This window comes from Bombina bombina, chromosome 2, assembly GCF_027579735.1.
Source record: "Bombina bombina isolate aBomBom1 chromosome 2, aBomBom1.pri, whole genome shotgun sequence".
In the NCBI taxonomy this organism is placed as follows: Eukaryota; Metazoa; Chordata; class Amphibia; order Anura; family Bombinatoridae; genus Bombina; species Bombina bombina.
The window spans coordinates 1,338,193,245-1,338,219,478 of NC_069500.1; the positions used below are offsets into that span (position 1 = coordinate 1,338,193,245).

The 26,234-nt window shown below is 39.9% G+C and overlaps 1 protein-coding gene across 3 annotated transcripts in view; it reads right to left on the bottom strand.

Annotated features, from left to right (window-relative positions):
- LOC128650345 (histone-lysine N-methyltransferase NSD2) overlaps window positions 1–26,234 on the bottom strand; it is a 448,512-nt gene that overhangs the window by 105,464 nt on the left and 316,814 nt on the right. For all 3 annotated transcript variants that reach the window (XM_053704216.1, XM_053704217.1, XM_053704218.1), the window contains one exon: window positions 5,759–5,882. In XM_053704216.1, the coding sequence (XP_053560191.1) occupies window positions 5,759–5,882 (124 nt within the window). The remainder of the gene's footprint in view (window positions 1–5,758; window positions 5,883–26,234) is intronic.

The following is a 26,234-nucleotide window of genomic DNA, read 5'->3' on the forward strand; positions in this document are numbered from 1 at the left end:
CTGAATTAAACGATGGTGATCTGTCCACCACGTTAGAGAGTGTCGTACAATCGGTTTTAAAGATATTAATTGAGATATCTTTGTGTAATCCTTGCACCATTGATTCAGCATACAGAGCTGAAGAGGTCGCATGTGAAAACAAGCAAAGGGGATCGCGTCCGATGCAGCAGTCATAAGACCTAGAATTTCCATGCATAAGGCTACCGAAGGGAATGATTGTGACTGAAGGTTTCGACAAGCTGCAATCAATTTTAGACGTCTCTTGTCTGTCAAAGACAGAGTCATGGACACTGAATCTATCTGGAAACCCAGAAAGGTTACCCTTGTCTGAGGAATCAAAGAACTTTTTGGTAAATTGATCCTCCAACCATGATCTTGAAGAAACAACACAAGTCGATTCGTATGAGATTCTGCTAAATGTAAAGACTGAGCAAGTACCAAGATATCGTCCAAATAAGGAAATACCACAATACCCTGTTCTCTGATTACAGACAGAAGGGCACCGAGAACCTTTGAAAAAATTCTTGGAGCTGTAGCTAGGCCAAACGGTAGAGCTACAAACTGGTAATGCTTGTCCAGAAAAGAGAATCTCAGGAACTGATAATGATTTGGATGAATCGGAATATGCAGATATGCATCCTGTAAATCTATTGTGGACATATAATTCCCTTGCTGAACAAAAGGCAAGATAGTCCTTACAGTTACCATCTTGAACGTTGGTATCCTTACATAACGATTCAATATTTTTAGATCCAGAACTGGTCTGAAGGAATTCTCCTTCTTTGGTACAATGAAGAGATTTGAATAAAACCCCATCCCCTGTTCCGGAACTGGAACTGGCATAATTACTCCAGCCCACTCTAGATCTGAAACACAATTCAGAAATGCTTGAGCTTTCACTGGATTTACTGGGACACGGGAAAGAAAAAATCTTTTTGCAGGAGGTCTCATCTTGAAACCAATTCTGTACCCTTCTGAAACAATGTTCTGAATCCAAAGATTGTGAACAGAATTGATCCAAATTTCTTTGAAAAAACGTAACCTGCCCCCTACCAGCTGAGCTGGAATGAGGGACGCACCTTCATGTGGACTTAGAAGCAGGCTTTGCCTTTCTAGCAGGCTTGGATTTATTCCAGACTGGAGATGGTTTCCAAACTGAAACTGCTCCTGAGGATGAAGGATCAGGCTTTTGTTCTTTGTTGAAACGAAAGGAACGAAAACGATTATTAGCCCTGTTTTTACCTTTAGATTTTTTATCCTGTGGTAAAAAAGTTCCTTTCCCACCAGTAACAGTTGAGATAATAGAATCCAACTGAGAACCAAATAATTTGTTACCCTGGAAATAAATGGAAAGTAGAGTTGATTTAGAAGCCATATCAGCATTCCAAGTCTTAAGCCATAAAGCTCTTCTAGCTAAAATAGCTAGAGACATAAACCTGACATCAACTCTGATAATATCAAAAATGGCATCACAGATAAAATTATTAGCATGCTGAAGAAGAATAATAATATCATGAGAATCATGATTTGTTACTTGTTGCGCTAAAGTTTCCAATCAAAAAGTTGAAGCTGCAGCAACATCAGCCAATGATATAGCAGGTCTAAGAAGATTACCTGAACACAGATAAGCTTTTCTTAGAAAGGATTCAATTTTCCTATCTAAAGGATCTTTAAACGAAGTACCATCTGATGTAGGAATGGTAGTACGTTTAGCAAGGGTAGAAATAGCCACATCAACTTTAGGGATTTTGTCCCAAAATTCTAACCTGTCAGACGGTACAGGATATAATTGCTTAAAGCGTTTAGAAGGAGTAAATGAATTACCCAATTTATCCCATTCTTTGGAAATTACTGCAGAAATAGCATTAGGAACAGGAAAAACTTCTGGAATAACCACAGGAGATTTAAATACCTTATCTAAACGTTTAGAATTAGTATCAAGAGGACCAGAATCCTCTATTTCTAAAGCAATTAATACTTCTTTAAGTAAAGAACGAATAAATTCCATTTTAAATAAATATGAAGATTTATCAGCATCAATCTCTGAAACAGAATCCTCTGAACCAGAAGAGTCATCAGAATCAGAATGATGATGTTCATTTAAAAATTCATCTGTAGGGAGAGAAGCTTTAAAAGATTTTTTACGTTTACTAGAAGGAGAAATAACAGACATAGCCTTCTTGATGGATTCAGAAACAAAATCTCTTATGTTATCAGGAACATTCTGCACCTTAGATGTTGAAGGAACTGCAACAGACACTGGTACTTTACTAAAGGAAATATCTGCATTAACAAGTTTGTCATGACAATTAATACAAACAACAGCCGGAGGAATAGCTACCAAAAGTTTACAGCAGATACACTTAGCTTTGGTAGATCCAGCACTAGACAGCGATTTTCCTGTAGTATCTTCTGACTCAGATGCAACGTGAGACATCTTGCAATATGTAAGAGAAAAAACATATAAAGCAAAATTGATCAAATTCCTTAAATGACAGTTTCAGGAATGGGAAAAAATGCCAAAGAACAAGCTTCTAGCAACCAGAAGCAATGAAAAATGAGACTTAAATAATGTGGAGACAAAAGCGACGCCCATATTTTTTAGCGCCAAATAAGACGCCCACATTATTTGGCGCCTAAATGCTTTTGGCGCCAAAAATGACGCCACATCCGGAACGCCGACATTTTTGGCGCAAAATAACGTCAAAAAATGACGCAACTTCCGGCGACACATATGACGCCGGAAACGGAAAATAATTTTTTGCGCCAAAAAAGTCCGCGCCAAGAATGACGCAATAAAATGAAGCATTTTCAGCCCCCGCGAGCCTAACAGCCCACAGGGAAAAAAGAGTCAAATTTTTGAAGGTAAGAAAAAATGAATAATTTAAATGCATAATCCCAAATATGAAACTGACTGTCTGAAAAATAAGGAAAGTTGAACATTCTGAGTCAAGGCAAATAAATGTTTGAATACATATATTTAGAACTTTATAAACAAAGTGCCCAACCATAGCTTAGAGTGTCACAGAAAATAAGATTTACTTACCCCAGGACACTCATCTACATGTTTGTAGAAAGCCAAACCAGTACTGAAACGAGAATCAGCAGAGGTAATGGTATATATAAGAGTATATCGTCGATCTGAAAAGGGAGGTAAGAGATGAATCTCTACGACCGATAACAGAGAACCTATGAAATAGACCCCGTAGAAGGAGATCACTGCATTCAAATAGGCAATACTCTCCTCACATCCCTCTGACATTCACTGCACGCTGAGAGGAAAACCGGGCTCCAACTTGCTGTGGAGCGCATATCAACGTAGAATCTAGCACAAACTTACTTCACCACCTCCATCGGAGGCAAAGTTTGTAAAAACTGTATTGTGGGTGTGGTGAGGGGTGTATTTATAGGCATTTCAAGGTTTGGGAAACTTTGCCCCTCCTGGTAGGACTGTATATCCCATACGTCACTAGCTCATGGACCAATGGCCAATTACATGAAAGAAATGTAAATGTGCCAACGCCATCGATATGGCCATGCGGAACCGTGCCGTAACCTCTGGAGGAAACAAGCCACCATCCGGAGAAGTATAGACGGCGTTCGGGACACCTGCTTCTGTAGCAAAGGAAGGTTCTAGGGCGCGCGCCACGTGGGAAACGGAATCCCCAGGGGCGGATGCCTCAGCAGAGTCTAAGATCCCCAAATCCGGAGAGCAGAACACTAATAAGCGGCATTCGAAACATAACTGATGGGCATGGATCACCCGGGCCCTTTCATATTCTTCGCAAGAAGAAGAATCTGAATCAGACATCCGTCTCCAAAAAAATCAGGATCCTCCATAACTTGGAAATTATAAATATGGACAAAAAATAAACGGCACCTTTTACACCAGCAATGGCTGGTGCACTCATCACCTCCTATGACCCAGACTCTAGCAAAACAGAATCTCTTTGTCGCCACATGGCCAGGAATAGGGAAATGGAGGACAGGAGCATGACCACGCCTGGTCACAAGGTGCACCGTGCAGTAACAAAACAAAAAAGCACCAGTCCGTAAAGACAGCACAACCTTCAATAAAGGCCTATGTTACGAAAAAAACACGAGCCCAAGTATCACTACACATTAGACAAAATCACATAACGAACATGATTAAAGTCCCACCCTGTTTAATAACCCCCTAAGGAGATATTATCCCTTGATTCAATAAGATAAACGAGTCCCACTGGGACCCTGACTTCATACATTACCATATGGAAAATAAAATGAAACGATCTTACCAGAATCTACGCCGTGGAACGGGAGCACAGCCCTTCAAGTGTGACAGATAGTAGCGTCACTTCTGACATGGACTTGAGTGAAGAAAGCAGGCAGCCAAACTCGTCAACGCTGATTGCTTATGGAGCTGTTAATATGAGTTGGGATGGTTTCACAGAAAGACTCTCCCTGCATCTCCGGACTCTAACCTTCATCCATGCTCTCACTGAGAGGCTGACAGGACTACTTAAAACTCCCGTCCCATTCCGAAGAGTACTACCCTCCATAAGAGATATAAGGAGGGTGGTGCATATAGAACATACACCACACTCCTAGGGGGCGCTAACAATAAGCAGCAAACAGTAAGCAGATATATACAGATAATTAAGAGAATATACAATAAACCTAGCACACTTATATCAGATTATTAGAGATGATATGCTCACAAGTGGACCCAGATGATATTGGTATAATCAAATGACAAAATGTCCACACAAAGAACAATCCAAAAGAAAGAAGGCAGCTCTCTGTCATAGGACGGTCATCCTGGTGTGGCGTGATCTATAAGAGAAAGAAGCACAGAGGCGCCAACATGGCCTAGTAACGTCACGGCAGTCGGATACAAAACACCAGCAGGATAGGAAATATACTCACAAGCGTAGCGCACCCAAATGGTGCTATTGTGGCAGCCTGGAACATCAAACAGTGGTCCAGCTCACTGCTGTCTCCAGCCAGATAGAGATGATCCTTGGCGAGGGCCTATCCTATGATGCCTATAAGGGCAAAAAAGGCACACACATAGCCCAGTAACGTTTGTACACCAGATAAAGGATTCAAGGTTGTACTTACAGGAAACAAAGCACCACCAGGTGCAATATCAGCAGTACTGGGACCTCTCAGCCGCCCAGTGGACTGTGGAATCCAATTTGCAGGATGCAGAAAATCACCACTTTGGAAGATAGAACTAGCACACACACTCTGCCCCCAAACAGGAGCAGAATAATTGTGATAAAGCAAGTGTATATTTAAAAACTTTTATTTTAAAAACAGCGACATGTTTCTCAGCCACCACAGGCTGTTTCCTCAGGTTAACTCCCTCCATAAGAGACTACCGAAACTTCTGACACTTCACTGCCAACCTCCTGTGACGAGAGGCAAAGAATGACTGGGGGAGGTATTTAAGCCTTTGGCTAAGGTGTCTTTGCCGCCTCCTGGTGGCCAGGTTTTGAATTTCCCAAAAATAATGAATGCCGCTGTGGACTCTCCCAGTTTATGAAGAAAAAGAAAAGCAAGGGTTAAAAAATATATTAACTAAAAAAAAATAACCTGCATACAGGAAAACCTTACGTTTTTTTAGCTTAAAACAATAAATACCACCTTTCAAAGTGTTTTACTGAGGTAGCTGCACATTTAAGAACGTGTTATTTGCAAATTGACATGAACATCTCGCATGAATTATCCTGCGTACAAATGTAAGCAATGTAAAATGAAGCTTGTGACTTACCAGACGAACATTCCTTGCATAGAAATTTCCCCACTGGCCTTTCAGAAAGTCCAAGGCAGGATAAATGAAAGGCAGCATAACAGAGTCCCTCACACAGCTTAAGATGGCCACCTTTCTCACATAACTAATGAAAAAGAAAGAAAACATGATTTATATTTAAGACTTCGACAAACAAAAAAAACTAAAATGAAATGTGTACATGGTAGTAACTCAGATTTTTTTTTCCACTTTTCAAAACACTATATTTGAGACACTACAAATCTTTACTGGCAAGAAGTGTTTAAACTATTGTGTAAAAAAGGGTGGTAGTTTTATGAACAACCTCTGCGGTCTAGTTTTAGGTTGAAATTAAAAAAAAATAATTTATGTAAGAACCTGATAAATTCATTTCTTTCATATTGGCAAGAGTCCATGAGCTAGTGACGTTTGGGATATACAATCCAACCAGGAGGGGCAAAGTTTCCCAAACCTCAAAATGTCTATATATATACACCCCTCACCACACCCACAATTCAGTTTAACGAATAGCCAAGAAGTGGGGTGATAAAGAAAGGAGTAAAAAGCATCAACAAAGGAATTTGGAAATAACTGTGCTTTATACAAAAATATCATAACCACTATAAAAAGGGTGGGCCTCATGGACTCTTGCCAATATGAAAGAAATTAATTTATCAGGTAAGTGCTTACATAAATTATGTTTTCTTTCATGTAATTGGCAAGAGTCCATGAGCTAGTGACGTATGGGATAGCAATACCCAAGATGTGGAACTCCACGCAAGAGTCACTAGAGAGGGAGAGATAAAAATAAAAACAGCCATTTTCCGCTGAAAAAAATTAATCCACAACCCAAAATATAAGTTTATTCTCATAAATGAAAGGAAAAAACTTAAATCATAAGCAGAAGAATCAAACTGAAACAGCTGCCTGAAGAACTTTTCTACCAAAAACTGCTTCCGAAGAAGCAAATACATCAAAACGGTAGAATTTAGTAAATGTATGCAAAGAAGACCAAGTTGCTGCTTTGCAAATCTGATCAACTGAAGCTTCATTTTTAAAAGCTCACAAAGTAGAGACTGATCTAGTAGAATGAGCTGTAATTCTCTGAGGCGGGGCTTGAACAGACTCCAAATAAGCTTGATGAATCAAAAACTTTAACCACTAAGCCAAGGAAACAGCAGAAGACTTCTGACCTTTCCTAGAACCAGAAAGCAACATAATATTCCAAAGAATGTAAGGATCTGTCCAAAGAATTCTTATGTTTAGGACACAAGAAAGGGACAACAATTTCTCAATTAATGTTGTTAGAATTCACAACCTTAGGTAAGGATTTAAATGAAGTCCGCAAAACCGCCTTATCCTGATGAAAAAATCAGAAAAGGAGATTCACAAGAGAGCAGATAATTCTGAAACTCTTCTAGCAGAAGAGATGGCCAAAAGGAAAAACACTTTCCAAGAAAGTAGTTTAATGTCCAAAGAATGCATAGGCTCAAACGGAGGAGCCTGTAAAGCCTTCAAAACTAAATTAAGACTCCAAGGAGGAGAGATTGATTTAATGACAGGCTTGATACGAACCAAAGCCTGCACAAAACAATGAATATCAGGAAGTTTAGCAATCTTTCTGTGAAATAAAACAGAAAGAGCAGAGATTTGTCCTTTCAAGGAACTTGCAGACAAACCTTTATCCAAACCATCCTGAAGAAACTGTAAAATTCTAGGAATTCTAAAAGAATGCCAAGAGAATTTATGAGAAGAACACCATGAAATGTAAGTCTTCCAAACTCGATAATAAATCTTTCTAAAAACATAATTTATGCTTACCTGATAAATTTATTTCTCTTGTAGTGTATCCAGTCCACGGATCATCCATTACTTGTGGGATATATTCCCTTCCCAACAGGAAGTTGCAAGAGGATCACCCACAGCAGAGCTGCTATATAGCTCCTCCCCTACATGTCATATCCAGTCATTCGACCGAAACAAAACAAGAAAGGAGAAACCATAGGGTGCAGTGGTGACAGGAGTTTTTAATTAAAATTTAGATCTGCCTTAAAAAGACAGGGCAGGCCGTGGACTGGATAAACTACAAGAGAAATAAATTTATCAGGTAAGCATAAATTATGTTTTCTCTTGTTAAGTGTATCCAGTCCACGGATCATCCATTACTTGTGGGATACCAATACCAAAGCTGAAGTACACGGATGATGGGAGGGACAAGGCAGGAACGTAAACGGAAGGAACCACTGCCTGTTGAACCTTTCTCCCAAAAACAGCCTCCGAAGAAGCAAAAGTGTCAAATTTGTAAAATTTTGAAAAGGTGTGAAGCGAAGACCAAGTCGCAGCCTTGCAAATCTGTTCAACAGAGGCCTCATTTTTAAAGGCCCAGGTGGAAGCCACAGCTCTAGTAGAATGAGCTGTAATCCTTTCAGGGGGCTGCTGTCCAGCAGTCTCATAGGCTAAACGTATTATGCTATGAAGCCAAAAGGAGAGAGAGGTTGCCGAAGCTTTTTGACCTCTCCTCTGACCAGAGTAAACGACAAACAGGGAAGAAGTTTGCCGAAAATCTTTAGTTGCCTTTATTATTTAAAGTGAAATCAATACATTTAGTACACATTTCTATGGGGCTCCACACTGGCCTTCAAACATAATGAACAAACAGATTCATCTGTGTCAGACATGTTTAAACAGACTAGCAATGAGACTAGGAAGCTTGGAAAACACTTTAAAATCAGTTTACAAGCAAAATAAACGCTACTGCGCCTTTAAGAAGCACACAACCTGTCTCAAGTTGAAATAACAATGAACCAAATCAGTTATACCAACCAAAATTTCACAGAAAATGTATTAAATTAGCAGAGCATTGCATCCACTTGCAAATGGATGATTAAACCCTTAATACCCAAACCGGATAATCAATAGAGAAAAAAACGTTTTTAAACACAGTCAAACACACTGTCACAGGTCTGCTGTGACTGATTACCTCCCTCAAAATGACCTTTGAAGTCCCTTGAGCTCTCTAGAGATGTCCTGGATCATGCAAGAAGAAGCAGGAAGACTGAGTCTGAATTTTTACTGCGCAAAAAAGCGCTAAAATAGGCCCCTCCCACTTATTACAACAGTGGGAAGCCTCAGTTAACTGTTTCTATGCAGAAATTAAGTTAGCCATGTGGAAAAAATATGCCCCAATAAATTTTATCACCAATGTACCTCAAAAAAACGATTAAACATGCCAGCAAACGTTTTAAAACATCTTTTTTTAAAGAGTATGCATCTCTAATGATAAGCCTGATACCAGTCGCTTCTACTGCATTTAAGGCTTTACTACATTACTTCAGTATTAGCAGCATTTTCTTAGTCAAATTCCATTACCTAGAAAATTATTTTACTGCACATACATTAATAAGCCTGATACCAGTCGCTTTCGCTGCATTTAAGGCTTTACTTACATTACTTCGGTATCAGCAGCATTTTCTTAGTCAATTCCATTCCTTAGAAAAATATTTTACTGCACATACCTTAGTTGCAGGATACCCCGCACGCCATTCCCTTTCTGAAGTTACCCCACTCCTCAGAATGTGTGAGAACAGCCAGTGGATCTTAGTTACTTCTGCTAAGATCATAGAAAACGCAGGCAGATTCTTCTTCCAAATACTGCCTGAGAAAAAAACAGCACACTCCTGTGCCATTTAAAAATAACAAACTTTTGATTGAAGAAATAATTAAGTATAAAACACCACAGTCCTCTTACGACCTCCATCTATGTTGAGGGTTGCAAGAGAATGACTGGATATGACATGTAGGGGAGGAGCTATATAGCAGCTCTGCTGTGGGTGATCCTCTTGCAACTTCCTGTTGGGAAGGGAATATATCCCACAAGTAATGGATGATCCGTGGACTGGATACACTTAACAAGAGAAAACAGATTTACAAGCCTGCAACATAGTATTAATCACTGAGTCAGAGAAACCTCTATGACTAAGCACTAAGCGTTCAATCTCCATACCTTCAAATTTAATGATTTGAGATCCTGATGCAAAAACCGACCTTGAGATAGGTCTGGCCTTAGTGAAAGTGGCCAAGATTGGCAACTGGACATCTGAACAAAATCTGCATACCAAAACCTGTGAGGCCATGCTGGAGCTACCAGCAGCACAAACGATTGCTCCATGATGATCTTGGAGATAACTATTGGAAGAAGAACTACAGGCGGGAAAATATAAGCAGGTTAATAACACCAAGGAAGTGTCAATGCATCCACTGCTTCCGCCTGAGGATCCCTGGACCTGGACAAGTACCTGGAAAGTTTTTTGTTTAGATGAGATGCCATCAGATAAAGTCTGACGACTGTGGTAATCCGCTTCCCAATTGTCTATACCTGGGATATGAACCGCAGAAATTAGACAGGAGCAGGATTCCGCCCAAACAAGTATCAGAGATATTTCTTTCATAGCTTGAGGACTGTGAGTCCCACCCTGATGATTGACATATGCCACAGTTGTGACATTGTCTCTCTGAAAACAAATGAACGGTTCTCTCTTCAACAGAGGCCAAAATTGAAGAGCCCTGAGAATCGCACAGAGTTCCAAAATATTTATTGGTAATCTTGCCTCTTGAGATTTCCAAACTCCTTGTGCTGTCAAAGATCCCCAAACAACTCCCCAACCTGAAAGACTCGCATCTGTTGTGATCAAAGTCCAGGTTGAACGAACGAAAGAGGCCCCTAAAATAATACGATGGTGACTAACCACCAAGTCAGAGAAAGTCGAACATAGGGATTTAAGGATATTAATTGTGATAACCTTGTATAATCCCTGCACCATACAAAGCTGGAGAGGTCTCATATGAAAACGAGCAAAGGGGATCGCGTCCGATGCTGCAGTCATGAGCCCTAAAAATTCCATGCACATAGCTACTGAAGGGAATGACTGAGACTGAAGGTTCTGACAGGCTGCAACCAATTTCAAATGTCTCTCGTCTGATAGAGTCAAAGTCATGGACACTGAATCTATCTGGAAAACTAAAAAGGTTACCCTTGTCTGAGGAATCAAATAACTTTTTGGTAAATTGATCCTCCAACCATGTCTTCGAAGAAACAACACTAGTTGATTCGTGTGAGATGCTGCAGAACGTAAAGATTGAGCGAGTACCAAGATATCGTCCAAATAAGGAAATACCGCAATACCCCGCTCACAGAGAGTAGGGCACCTAGAACCTTTGAAAAGATTCTTGAAGCGGTTGTTAGGCCAAAAGGAAGAGCAACAAATTCGTAATGCTCGTCTAGAAAAGAGAATCTCAGGAACTGATAGTGATCTGGATGAATCGGAATATGAAGATATGCATCCTGTAAGTCTATTGTGGACATATAATGCCCTTGCTGAACAAAAGGCAGAATAGTCCTTATAGTCACCATTTTGAAAGTTGGTACTCTTACATATCGATTCAAAATCTTTAGATCCAAAACTGGTCTGAATGAATCTTCTCTCTTTGGGACAATAAATAAATTTAAATAAAACCCCAGACCCTGTTCCTGAAACGGAACTGGCATGATTACCGCTGATAACTCCAGGTCTGAAACACACTTCAGAAAAGCCTGAGCCTTTGCTGGGTTTACCGGAATGCGTAAGAGAATTTTTTTTTCTCACAGGTGGTCTCGCTCTGAATTCTATTCTGTACCCCTGAGAGACAATACTCTGAATCCAATGATTTTGGACCGAATTGATCCAAACATCTTTGAAAAATTAATCTGCCCCCTACCAGCTAAGCTGGAATGAGGGCCGCACCTTCATGCGGACTTGGGGGCTGGTTTTGATCTCTTAAATGGCTTGGATTTATCCCAATTTGAAGAAGGTTTCCAATTGGAAGCAGATTCCTTGGGGGAAGGATTAGGTTTCTGTTCCTTATTTTGTCGAAAGGAACGAAAACGGTTAAAAGCTTTAGATTTATCCTTAGGTTTTTTTATCCCGAGGCAAAAAAAAAACTCCCTTCCCCAGTAACAGTTGAAATTATTGAATCCAACTGAGAACCAAATAATGTATTACCTTGGAAAGAAAGAGATAGCAATCTGGACTTAGAAGTCATATCAGTATTCCAAGATGAGCCACAAAGCTCTTCTAGTTAAAGACATATATTTAACATCAATTTTGATAGTATCAAAAATGGCATCACAAATGAAATTATTAGCATGTTGAATCAACTTAATGCTAGACAAATCATGATCCGATACTTGTTGCACTAAAGTATCCAACCAAAAAGTTGAAGCAGCTGCAACATCAGCCAAAGAAATTGCAGGCCTAAGAAGATGACCTGAATATAAATAAGCTTTCCTTAGAAAAGATTCAAGTTTCCTATCTAAAGGATCCTTAAAAGAAGTACCATCTTCCGTAGGAATAGTAGTACGTTTAGCAAGAGTAGAGATAGCCCCATCAACTTTGGGGATCTTTACACAAAACTCCAATCTAACTGCTGGCAAAGGATACAACTTTTTAAACCTTGAAGAAGGAATAAAAAGTACCAGGCTTATTCCATTCCTTATAAATCATATCAGAAATAGCATCAGGAACTGGAAAAACCTCTGGAATAACCACAGGAGGTTTATAAACAGAATTTAAACGTTTACTAGTTTTAATATCAAGAGGACTAGTTTCCTCCAGAGCCAATGTAATCAATACTTCTTTTAACAAAGAACAAATATACTCCAATTTAAATAAATAAGAGGATTTATCAGTGTCAATATCTGAGGCAGGATCTTCTGAATCAGATAGATCCTCATCAGAGAAGTATTATTCAGTATGTTGCTGGTCATTTGAAATTTCATCAACCTTATGTTTTAAAAGACCTTTTACGTTTATTAGGAGGAGGAATGGCAGACAAAGCCTTCTGAATAGAATCAGAAATAAATTATTTTAAATTTACAGGTATATCTTGTGCATTAGATGTTGAGGGAACAACAACAGGTAATGAACTACTACTGATGAATACATTTTCTGCATGTAAAAGTTTATCATGACAACTATTACAAACCACAGCTGGAGGTATAATCTCCACAAGTTTACAACAAATGCACTTAGCTTTGGTAGAACTGTTATCAGGCAGCAGGGTTCCAACAGTGATTTCTGAGACAGGATCAGATTGAGACATCTTGCAAATGTAAGAGAAAAAAACAACATATAAAGCAAAAGTATCAATTTCCTTATATGGCAGTTTCAGGAATGGGAAAAAAATGCAAACAGCATAGCCCTCTGACATAAAGACATGAGGCAAATAGGAATGGGGTCTAAAATAAATTTAAATATTTGGCGCCAAGTATGACGCACAACAAACAGAAAAATACTTTTGGCGCCAAAAATGTCCCGAAATCACAATCGCGTCATAGCTGATGCAACCTTGTGAAAGGACCGGGCGTCAACTAAGACGCCCGAAATTACGAATTTGCGTCAACTAACGTAACTTTGCTGCAAAAAAATTTTGCGCCAAGAATGACGCAATAAACTTTTGCATTTTGCGCCCTCGCAAGCCTAATTCTGCCCGCGAATTTGAAAAATTACAGTCAATTGAAAAAAGACTACACCGCAGGTAAGACATTTTTTTCTAAAAAAATGCATTACCCAGATATGAAACTGACAGTCTGCCAAAGGAAATATACTGAAACCTGAATCATGGCAAATATAAGTACACTACATATATTTAAAACTTTATATAAATACATAAAGTGCCAAACCATAGCTGAGAGTGTCTTAAGTAACGAAAACATACTTACCTGAAGACACCCAACCACATATAGCAGATAGCCAAACCTGTACTGAAATGGTTATCAGTATAGGTAATGGAATATAAGAGTATATCGTTGATCTGAAAAAGGTAGAAGATGAATCTCTACCACCGATAACAGAGAACCTATGAAATAGGCGATACTCCCTTCACATCCCTCTGACATTCACTGTACTCAGAGGAAACTGGCTTCAAAAATGCTGAGAAGCGCATGTCAACGTAGAAATCTTAGCACAAACTTACTTCACCACCTCCATAAGAGGTAAAGTTTGTAAAACTGAATTTTGGGTGTGGCGAGGGGTGTATTTATAGGCATTTTGAGGTTTGGGAAACTTTGCTCCTCCTGGTAGGATTGTATATCCCATACGTCTCATGGACTCTTGCCAATTACATGAAAGAAAGAAATATACACACACATATACATATATATATACATACATACATATACATACATCTCCGCACATCAAAGAAGGCACTCTCCGTTTAAATAAGCCGTTTATTAGTAAACGTTTTCGGGGTCTCCCCCGTCCTCAGACCACTTACAGGCATCAATAGAATATCACCTTAAATACCTACTTACCCCCACCGTGAGACACCGCCATCAGACTCCCAGTTTCCGTGTAGCGCAACTGCGCATGCGCGCCCGGAACTAGGGAGAGCCAACGGGGACAAACTACAAAATAAAAGTGCAAAGTAAAAATCATAACTAAAACATATTAGTGCAGCAATCCTCCTACAACAAAGTAACTAAAATAAGTGCTGTGTTACATATTAGTATTTCTGCCTTTACCTAAGCACACTGTCACTTATATAGATCGTACCAACCCCTTATGCTAACTCATAAAATACGCATCTAGTGTTTGTCTACACTCTAACCTGTAAAGAAAAATATATTAAAGGGGTTGCCTATATGTACTAGATCCACTCTTCATGTGGTAAACTAATGCCCTCAACTGGACTTAAGTACATAGTCAAAACTGTTACTTCAGTACTCATTATACAGACTTAAAGAAATTAATTAATCATCTAGAAGACACATACAGACCTATTAATACATCTTAACTGAAATGACCTTAAATAAGAAATACTATCTACTCCATCTTATTCAATGCATACTAGTGTTCCTTACTTCGGCAGATATCTTATTGTACATAGAGGTCCTAGGTGCAAAAAGCACGCCCAATGCCATAACCTCATTATACCAATTCATTAAACAAGTGGCCCACATAGCAAATGTTCGGCTGGCAATCAAGAATGGTGATTCGGACCAACTGGTGGCTCGCCACTTCTGTACCAGTGGTCATGCTGTGTCTGACCTTCGATATATTATCATAGACCACATACCACGTAACTCTAGGGGTGGTGACAGGGGCAGACGTCTACTACAACGGGAGTCCCAGTGGATTTTTAATTTGGAGACTATGTACCCAAAGGGGCTCAATGTCCAGTTGGACTTCCAATGCTTTCTATAAATGTTGTAGTGGATGTATGCTCACTGCCTCCTTTTCGCCAGTAGGGAAGGTAGGGACAGTTTGCACTTACATTTGCTATGTGGGCCACTTGTTTAATGAATTGGTATAATGAGGTTATGGCATTGGGTGTGCTTTTTGCACCTAGGACCTCTATGTACAATAAGATATCTGCCGAAGTAAGGAACACTAGTATGCATTGAATAAGATGGAGTAGATAATATTTCTTATTTAAGGTCATTTCAGTTAAGATGTATTAATAGGTCTGTATGTGTCTTCTAGATGATTAATTAATTTCTTTAAGTCTGTATAATGAGTACTGAAGTAACAGTTTTGACTATTTACTTAAGTCCAGTTGAGGGCATTAGTTTACCACATGAAGAGTGGATCTAGTACATATAGGCAACCCCTTTAATATATTTTTCTTTAAAGGTTAGAGTGTAGACAAACACTAGATGCGTATTTTATGAGTTAGCATAAGGGGTTGGTACGATCTATATAAGTGACAGTGTGCTTAGGTAAAGGCAGAAATACTAATATGTAACACAGCACTTATTTTAGTTACTTTGTTGTAGGAGGATTGCTGCACTAATATATGTTTTCGTTATGATTTTTACTTTGCACTTTTATTTTGTAGTTTGTCCCCGTTGGCTCTCCCTAGTTCCGGGCAGTTGCGCTACACGGAAGCTGGGAGTCTGATGGCGGTGTCTCACGGTGGGGGTAAGTAGGTATTTAAGGTGATATTCTATTGATGCCTGTAAGTGGTCTGAGGACGGGGGAGACTCCGAAAACGTTTACTAATAAACGGCTTATTTAAACGGAGAGTACCTTCTTTGATGTGCGGATATTTGAATGCTTGTAAGCGCACCCCGGCAGCTGGATGTGAAAAGAGTGCTGGTTCCCTGCTTTTGTGTATATATATATATATATATATATATATATATATATATATATATATATATATATATATATATATATATATATATATATATATATATATATATATATATATATACACACACACATACATATATATATATACATATATATACATATATATATACACATATATATACACATACATATACATATATATATACACATACATATACACATACATATATATATATATATATATATATATATATATACACATACATATATATATATATAACAATTTATGCTTACCTGATAAATTCCTTTCTTCTGTAGTGTGATCAGTCCACGGGTCATCATTACTTCTGGGATATTACTCCTCCCCAACAGGAAGTGCAAGAGGATTCACCCAGCAGAGCTGTATATAGCTCCTCCCCTCTACGTCACTCCCAGTCATTCGACCAAGGACCAACGAGAAAGGAAAAGCCAAGGGTGAAGTGGTGACTGGAGTATAAATTAAAAAATATTTACCTGCCTTAAAAACAGGGCGGGCCGTGGACTGATCACACTACAGAAGAAAGGAATTTATCAGGTAAGCATAAATTATGTTTTCTTCTGTTAAGTGTGATCAGTCCACGGGTCATCATTACTTCTGGGATACCAATACCAAAGCAAAAGTACACGGATGACGGGAGGGATAGGCAGGCTCTTTATACAGAAGGAACCACTGCCTGAAGAACCTTTCTCCCAAAAATAGCCTCCGATGAAGCAAAAGTGTCAAATTTGTAAAATTTGGAAAAAGTATGAAGCGAAGACCAAGTTGCAGCCTTGCAAATCTGTTCAACAGAGGCCTCATTCTTGAAGGCCCAAGTGGAAGCCACAGCTCTAGTAGAATGAGCTGTAATTCTTTCAGGAGGCTGCTGTCCAGCAGTCTCATAAGCTAAACGAATTATGCTACGAAGCCAAAAAGAAAGAGAGGTAGCGGAAGCTTTTTGACCTCTCCTCTGCCCAGAGTAAATGACAAACAGAGAAGACGTTTGTCGAAATTCCTTAGTTGCCTGTAAGTAAAATTTTAGAGCACGGACTACATCCAGGTTGTGCAGTAGACGTTCCTTCTTTGAAGAAGGATTTGGGCATAAAGAAGGAACAACAATCTCTTGATTGATATTCCTGTTAGTAACTACCTTAGGTAAGAACCCAGGTTTAGTACGCAGGACAACCTTATCCGAATGAAAAATCAAATAAGGAGAATCACAATGTAAGGCTGATAATTCAGAGACTCTTCGAGCCGAGGAAATAGCCATTAAAAACATAATTTATGTAAGAACTTACCTGATAAATTCATTTCTTTCATATTAGCAAGAGTCCATGAGCTAGTGACGTATGGGATATACATTCCTACCAGGAGGGGCAAAGTTTCCCAAACCTTAAAATGCCTATAAATACACCCCTCACCACACCCACAATTCAGTTTAACGAATAGCCAAGAAGTGGGGTGATAAGAAAAAAGTGCGAAAGCATATAAAATAAGGAATTGGAATAATTGTGCTTTATACAAAAAAATCATAACCACCACAAAAAGGGTGGGCCTCATGGACTCTTGCTAATATGAAAGAAATGAATTTATCAGGTAAGTTCTTACATAAATTATGTTTTCTTTCATGTAATTAGCAAGAGTCCATGAGCTAGTGACGTATGGGATAATGACTACCCAAGATGTGGATCTTTCCACACAAGAGTCACTAGAGAGGGAGGGATAAAATAAAGACAGCCAATTCCTGCTGAAAATAATCCACACCCAAAATAAAGTTTAATGAAAAACATAAGCAGAAGATTCAAACTGAAAATGCTGCCTGAAGTACTTTTCTACCAAAAACTGCTTCAGAAGAAGAAAATACAACAAAATGGTAGAATTTGGTAAAAGTATGCAAAGAGGACCAAGTTGCCGCTTTGCAAATCTGATCAACCGAAGCTTCATTCCTAAACACCCAGGAAGTAGAAACTGACCTAGTAGAATGAGCTGTAATCCTATGAGGCGGAGTCTTACCCGACTCAACATAGGCAAGATGAATTAAAGATTTCAACCAAGATGCCAAAGAAATGGCAGAAGTTTTCTGGCTTTTCTAAAACCGGAAAAGATAACAAATAAACTTGAAGTCTTTCGGAAAGACTTAGTAGCTTCAACATAATATTTCAAAGCTCTAATAACATCCAAAGAATGCAACGATTTCTCCTTAGAATTCTTAGGATTAAGACATAATGAAGGAACCACAATGTCTCTACTAATGTTGTTGGAATTCACAACTTAGGTAAAAATTCAAAAGAAGTTCGCAACACCGCCTTATCCTGATGAAAAATCAGAAAAGGAGACTCACAAGAAAGAGCAGATAATTCAGAAACTCTTCTGGCAGAAGAGATGGCCAAAAGGAACAAAACTTTCCAAGAAAGTAATTTAATATCCAATGAATGCATAGGTTCAAATGGAGGAGCTTGAAGAACCCCCAGAACCAAATTCAAACTCCAAGGAGGAGAAATTGACTTAATGACAGGCTTTATACGAACCAAAGCTTGTACAAAACAATGAATATCAGGAAGAATAGCAATCTGTCTGTGAAAAAGAACAGAAAGAGCAGAGATTTGACCTTTCAAGGAACTTGCGGACAAACCCTTATCTAAACCATCCTGAAGAAACTGTAATATTCTCGGTATTCTAAAAGAATGCCAAGAAAAAATGATGAGAAAGACACCAAGAAATATAAGTCTTCCAGACTCTATAATATATCTCTCTGGATACAGATTTACGAGCCTGTAACATAGTATTAATCACAGAGTCAGAGAAACCTCTTTGACCAAGAATCAAGCGTTCAATCTCCATACCTTTAAATTTAAGGATTTCAGATCCTGATGGAAAAAAGGACCTAGAGACAAAAGGTCTGGTCTTAACGGAAGAGTCCACGGTTGGCAAGAGGCCATCCGGACAAGATCCGCATACCAAAACCTGTGAGGCCATGCCGGAGCTACCAGCAGAACAAACGAGCATTCCTTCAGAATCTTGGAGATTACTCTTGGAAGAAGAACTAGAGGCGGAAAGATATAGGCAGGATGATACTTCCAAGGAAGTGATAATTCATCCACTGCCTCCGCCTGAGGATCCCGGGATCTGGACAGATACCTGGGAAGTTTCTTGTTTAGATGAGAAGCCATCAGATCTATTTCTGGAAGTTCCCACATTTGAACAATCTGAAGAAATACCTCTGGGTGAAGAGACCATTCGCCCGGATGCAACGTTTGGCGACTGAGATAATCCGCTTTCCAATTGTCCATACCTGGGATATGAACCGCAGAGATTAGACAGGAGCTGGATTCCGCCCAAACCAAAATTCGAGATACTTCTTTCATAGCCAGAGGACTGTGAGTCCCTCCTTGATGATTGATGTATGCCACAGTTGTGACATTGTCTATCTGAAAACAAATGAACAACTCTCTCTTGAGAAGAGGCCAAGACTGAAGAGCTCTGAAAATTGCACGGAGTTCCAAAATATTGATCGGAAATCTCACCTCCTGAGATTCCCAAACCCCTTGTGCCGTCAGATACCCCCACACAGCTCCCCAACCTGTAAGACTTGCATCTGTTGAGATTATAGTCCAGGTCGGAAGAACAAAGAAGCCCCCTGAACTAAACGATGGTGATCTGTCCACCATGTCAGAGAGTGTTGTAAAATCGGTTTAAAGATATTAATTGAGATATCTTTGAGTAATCCCTGCACCATTGGTTCAGCATACAGAGCTGAAGAGGTCGCATGTGAAAACGAGCAAAGGAGATCGCATCTGATGCGGCAGTCCTAAGACCCAACATTTCCATGCATAAGGCTACCAAAGGGAATGATTGTGACTGAAGGTTTTGACAAGCTGATATCAATGTTAAACTTCTCTTGTCTGACAAGGACAGAGTCATAGACACTGAATTTATCTAGAAACCTAAAAAGGTTACCCTTGTCTGAGGAATCAATGAACTGAATGGTAAATTGATCCTCCAACCATGAATTTGAAGAAACAACACAAGTTGATTCGTATGAGATTCTTCGAAAATGAGATGACTGAGCAAGTACCAAAATATCGTCCAAATAAGGAAATACCAAAACCCTATTCTCTGATTACAGAAAAAAGGGGCACCGAGAACCTTTGAAAAAAATTCTTGGAACTGAGGCTAGGCCAAACGGTAGAGCCACAAAACTGGTAATGCTTGTCTAAAAAGAGAATCTCAGACACTAAAAGTGATCTGGATGAATCGGAATATGCAGATACACATCCTGTAAATCTATTGTAGACATATAATGCCCTTGCTAAACAAAAGGCAGGATAGTCCTACAATAACCATCTTGAATGTTGGTATCCTAACATAACGATTCAATAATGACAGATCCGGAACTGGTCTGAAGGAATTGACCTTCTTTGGTACAAATGAAGAGATAAAATAAAACCCCAGCCCCTGTTCCAGAACTGGAACTGGCATAAATACTAATGTGTTTCAGATCCAACTCTAGATCTGAAACACATTACAGAAATGCTGAGCCTTTGCTGTGTTAACTGGGACACGGAAAAGAAAAGAATCTCTTAGCAGGAGGCCTTAACTTGAAGCCAATTCTGTACCTTTCTGAAACAATGTTTCTGAAACCAGAGATTAAGAACGGAATTGATCCAAATTTCTTTGAAGAAAACGTAATCTGCCCCATACCAGCTGAGCTGGAATAAGGGCCGCACCTTCATAGGTACTTAGGAGCTGGCTATAGGTTTCTATAAGGCTTGGATATATTCCAAACTGGAAATAGTTTCCAAACTGATACCGCTCCTGAGGATGAAGGATCAGGCTTTTGTTCCTTGTGAGGAAAGGAACTAAAATGATTATTTACCCTGGAAAGAAAGGGAAAGCAAAGATGACTTAGAAGACATGTCAGCATTCCAAGTTTAATCCATAAAGCTTTTCTAGCTAAAATAGCTAGAAACATATACCTGACATCAACTCTAATGATATCAAAAGATGGTATCACCAATAAAATTATTAGCATGTTATAGAATAATAATAATGCTATAAAATTATGATCTGTTACTTGTTGCGCTAAAGCTTCTAATCAAAAAGTTGAAGCTGCAGCAACATCCGCTAAAAATATAGCAGGTCTAAGAAGATTACCTGAACATAAGTAAGCTTTTCTTAGAAAGGATTCAATTTTCCTATCTAAAGGATCCTTAAATGAAATACTATCTGCCGTAGGAATAGTAGTACATTAACAGGAGTAGAGACAGCCCCATAACCTTAGGGATTTTTGTCTCAAAAAACTCTAATCTGTCAGATGGCACAGGATATAATTTGCTTAAACGTCTAGAAGGAGTAAATAAATTACCCAAATTATTCCATTCCCTGGAAATTACTTCAGAAATAGCATCAGGGAGATAAAACACTTCTGGAATAACTACAGGAGATTTAAAAACCTTATTTAAACGTTTACATTTAGAATCAAGAGGACCAGAATCCTCTATTTCGAATGCAAATAATACTTCTTTAAGTAAAGAACGAATAAATTCCATCTTGAACAAATACAAAGATTTATCAGCATCAACCTCTGAGACAGAAACCTCTGAACCAGAAGAACCATTATCAGTATCAGAATGATGATGTTCATTTAAAAATTCATCTGAAAAAAAGAGAAGTTTTAAAAGACTTATTTATACTAGAAGGAGAAATAACAGACATAGCCTTCTAAATGGATTTAAAAAATAAAATCTCTTATGTTATCAGGAACACTCTGAAAATTAGATGTTGACGGAACAGCAACAGGTAATGTAACAGTACTAAAGGAAATTTTATCTGCATTAATAAGTTTGACATGACATGCAATACAAATAACAGCTGGAGAAACAGATACCAAAAGTTTATAGCAGATACACTTAGCTTGGTAACTCCAGCACTGTGCAGTGATTTTCCTGAAGTATCTTCTGACTCAGTTGCAACGTGGAACATCTTGCAATATGTAAAAGAAAAAAACAACATATAAAGCAAAATTGATCAAATTCCTTAAATGACAGTTTCAGGAATGGGAAAAAATGCCAAAGAACAAGCTTCTAGCAACCAGAAGCAATAAAAAATGAGACTTAAATAATGTGGAGACAAAAGTGACGCCCATATTTTTTCGCGCCAAATAAGACGCCCACATTATTTGGCGCCTAAATGCTTTTTGGCGCCAAAAATGACGCCACATCCGGAACGCCGACATTTTTGGCGCAAAATAACGTCAAAGAATGACGCAACTTCCGGCGACACGTATGACGCCGGAAACGGAAATAGAATTTTTGCGCCAAAAAAGTCAGCGCCAAGAATGACGCAATAAAATGAAGCATTTTCAGCCCCCGCGAGCCTAACAGCCCACAGGGAAAAAGTCAAATTTTAAGGTAAAAAATGTTAAATTAAAATGCATTATCCCAAATATGAAACTGACTGTCTGAAAAATAAGGAAAGTTGAACATTCTGAGTCAAGGCAAATAAATGTTTGAATACATATATTTAGAACTTTATAAACAAAGTGCCCAACCATAGCTAGGAGTGTCACAGAAAATAAGACTTACTTACCCCAGGACACTCATCTACATATAGCAGATAGCCAAACCAGTACTGAAACGAGAATCAGCAGAGGTAATGGTATATATAAGAGTATATCGTCGATCTGAAAAGGGAGGTAAGAGATGAATCTCTACGACCGATAACAGAGAACCTATGAAATAGACCCCTTAGAAGGAGATCACTGCATTCAAATAGGCAATACTCTCCTCACATCCCTCTGACACTCACTGCACGCTGAGAGGAAAACCGGGCTCCAACTTGCTGCGGAGCGCATATCAACGTAGAATCTAGCACAAACTTACTTCACCACCTCCATCGGAGGCAAAGTTTGTAAAACTGAATTGTGGGTGTGGTGAGGGGTGTATTTATAGGCATTTTAAGGTTTGGGAAACTTTGCCCCTCCTGGTAGGAATGTATATCCCATACGTCACTAGCTCATGGACTCTTGCTAATTACATGAAAGAAAATAGAACTTTCCAAGATAACAACTTTATATCAATGGAATGGAGGGGTTCAAACGGAACGCCCTGTAAAACATTAAGAACAAGGTTTAAACTCCATGGTGGAGCAACAGTTTTAAACACAGGCTTAATCCTGGCCAAAGCCTGACAAAAAGCCTGGACGTCAGGAACTTCTGACAGACGTTTGTTTAACAGAATGGACAGAGCTGAGATCTGTCCCTTTAATGAACTAGCAGATAAACCCTTTTCTAAACCTTCTTGTAGAAAAGACAATATCCTAGGAATCCTAACCTTACTCCAAGAGTAACCTTTGGATTCACACCAATATAGGTATTTACGCCATATCTTATGGTAAATCTTTCTGGTAACAGGTTTCCTAGCCTGTATTAAGGTATCAATAACTGACTCAGAAAACACACGTCTTGATAAAATCAAGCGTTCAATTTCCAAGCAGTCAGCTTCAGAGAAGTTAGATTTTGATGTTTGAAGGGACCCTGTATCAGAAGGTCCTGTTTCAGAGGTAGAGACCAAGGTGGACAGGATGACATGTCCACCAGGTCTGCATACCAAGTCCTGCGTGGCCACGCAGGTGCTATTAGAATCACTGATGCTCTCTCTTGTTTGATTCTGGCAATCAATCGAGGAAGCAACGGGAAGGGTGGAAACACGTAAGCCATCCTGAAGTCCCAAGGTGCTGTCAGGGCATCTATCAGGACTGCTCCTGGATCCCTGGATCTGGACCCGTAACGAGGAAGCTTGGCGTTCTGTCGAGACGCCATGAGATCTATCTCTGGTTTGCCCCAACGTCGAAGTATTTGGGCAAAGACCTCCGGATGAAGTTCCCACTCCCCCGGATGAAAAGTCTGACGACTTAAGAAATCCGCCTCCCAGTTCTCCACTCCCGGGATGTGGATTGCTGACAGGTGGCAAGAGTGAGACTCTGCCCAGCGAATTATCTTTGATACTTCCATCATAGCTAGGGAGCTTCTTGTCCCTCCCTGATGGTTGATGTAAGCTACAGTCGTGATGTTGTCCGACTGAAACCTGATGAACCCCCGAGTTGTCAACTGGGGCCAAGCCAGGAGGGCATTGAGAACTGCTCTCAATTCCAGAATGTTTATTGGCAGGAGACTCTCCTCCTGACTCCATTGTCCCTGAGCCTTCAGAGTATTCCAGACGGCACCCCAACCTAGAAGGCTGGCGTCTGTTGTTACAATTGTCCAGTCTGGTCTGCTGAATGGCATCCCCCTGGACAGATGTGGCCGAGAAAGCCACCATAGAAGAGAATTTCTGGTCTCTTGATCCAGATTCAGAGAAGGGGATAAGTCTGAGTAATCCCCATTCCACTGACTTAGCATGCACAGTTGCAGTGGTCTGAGGTGTAAGCGTGCAAAGGGTACTATGTCCATTGCCGCTACCATTAAGCCGATTACCTCCATGCATTGAGCCACTGACGGGTGTTGAATGGAATGAAGGGTGCGGCAAGCACTTTGAAGTCTTGTTAGCCTGTCCTCTGTCAGGTAAATCTTCATTTCTACAGAATCTATAAGAGTCCCCAGGAAGGGAACTCTTGTGAGTGGAACGAGTGAACTTTTCTTTTCGTTCACCTTCCATCCATGTGACCTTAGAAATGCCAGCACTAACTCTGCATGAGACTTGGCAGTTTGAAAGCTTGAAGCTTGTATCAGAATGTCGTCTAGGTAAGGAGCTACCGAGATTCCCCGCGGTCTTAGTACCGCCAGAAGAGCACCCAGAACCTTTGTGAAGATTCTTGGAGCTGTAGCCAATCCGAATGGAAGAGCCACAAACTGGTAATGCCTGTCTAGGAAGGCAAACCTTAGGTACCGATAATGATCTTTGTGAATCGGTATGTGAAGGTAAGCATCTTTTAAATCTACAGTGGTCATGTACTGACCCTCTTGGATCATAGGTAAAATTGTCCTAATAGTCTCCATCTTGAACGATGGAACTCTTAGGAATTTGTTTAGGATCTTTAAGTCCAGGATTGGTCTGAAAGTTCCCTCTTTTTTGGGAACCACAAACAGATTTGAGTAAAACCCCTGTCCCTGTTCCGATCGTGGAACTGGATGGATTACTCCCATTAACAAGAGCTCTTGTACGCAGCGTAGAAACGCCTCTTTCTTTGTCTGGATTGTTGACAATCTTGACAGATGAAATCTCTCTCTTGGAGGAGAGTATTTGAAGTCCAGTAGGTATCCCTGAGATATTATCTCTAGCGCCCAGGGATCCTGAACATCTCTTGCCCAAGCCTGGGCGAAGAGAGAAAGTCTGCCCCCCACTAGATCCGATCCCGGATCGGGGGCCCTCAATTCATGCTGTTTTAGGGGCAGCAGCAGGTTTCCTAGTCTGCTTGCCCTTGTTCCAGGACTGGTTAGGTCTCCAGCCTTGTCTGTAGCAAGCAACAGCTCCTTCCTGTTTTGGTGCAGAGGAAGTTGATGCTGCTCCTGCTTTGAAATTACGAAAGGAACGAAAATTAGACTGTCTAGTCTTGGCTTTGGCTTTGTCCTGAGGCAGGGCATGGCCTTTACCTCCTGTAATGTCAGCGATAATCTCTTTCAACCCGGGCCCGAATAAGGTCTGCCCTTTGAAAGGTATATTAAGCAATTTAGACTTAGAAGTAACATCAGCTGACCAGGATTTTAGCCACAGCGCCCTGCGTGCCTGAATGGCGAATCCTGAATTCTTCGCCGTAAGTTTAGTAAGATGTACTACGGCCTCCGAAATGAATGAATTAGCTAGTTTAAGGACTCTAAGCCTGTCCGTAATGTCGTCCAGAGTAGCTGAACCAATGTTCTCTTCCAGAGACTCAATCCAGAATGCCGCTGCAGCCGTGATCGGCGCAATGCATGCAAGGGGTTGCAATATAAAACCTTGTTGAACAAACATTTTCTTAAGGTAACCCTCTAACTTTTTATCCATTGGATCTGAAAAAGCACAGCTATCCTCCACCGGGATAGTGGTACGCTTAGCTAAGGTAGAAACTGCTCCCTCCACCTTAGGGACCGTTTGCCATAAGTCCCTTGTGGTGGCGTCTATTGGAAACATTTTTCTAAATATCGGAGGGGGTGAGAACGGCACACCGGGTCTATCCCACTCCTTAGTAACAATTTCAGTAAGTCTCTTAGGTATAGGAAAAACCTCAGTACTCGTCGGTACCGCAAAATATTTATCCAACCTACACATTTTCTCTGGTATTGCAACTGTGTTACAATCATTCAGAGCCGCTAACACCTCCCCTAGTAATACACGGAGGTTTTCCAGTTTAAATTTAA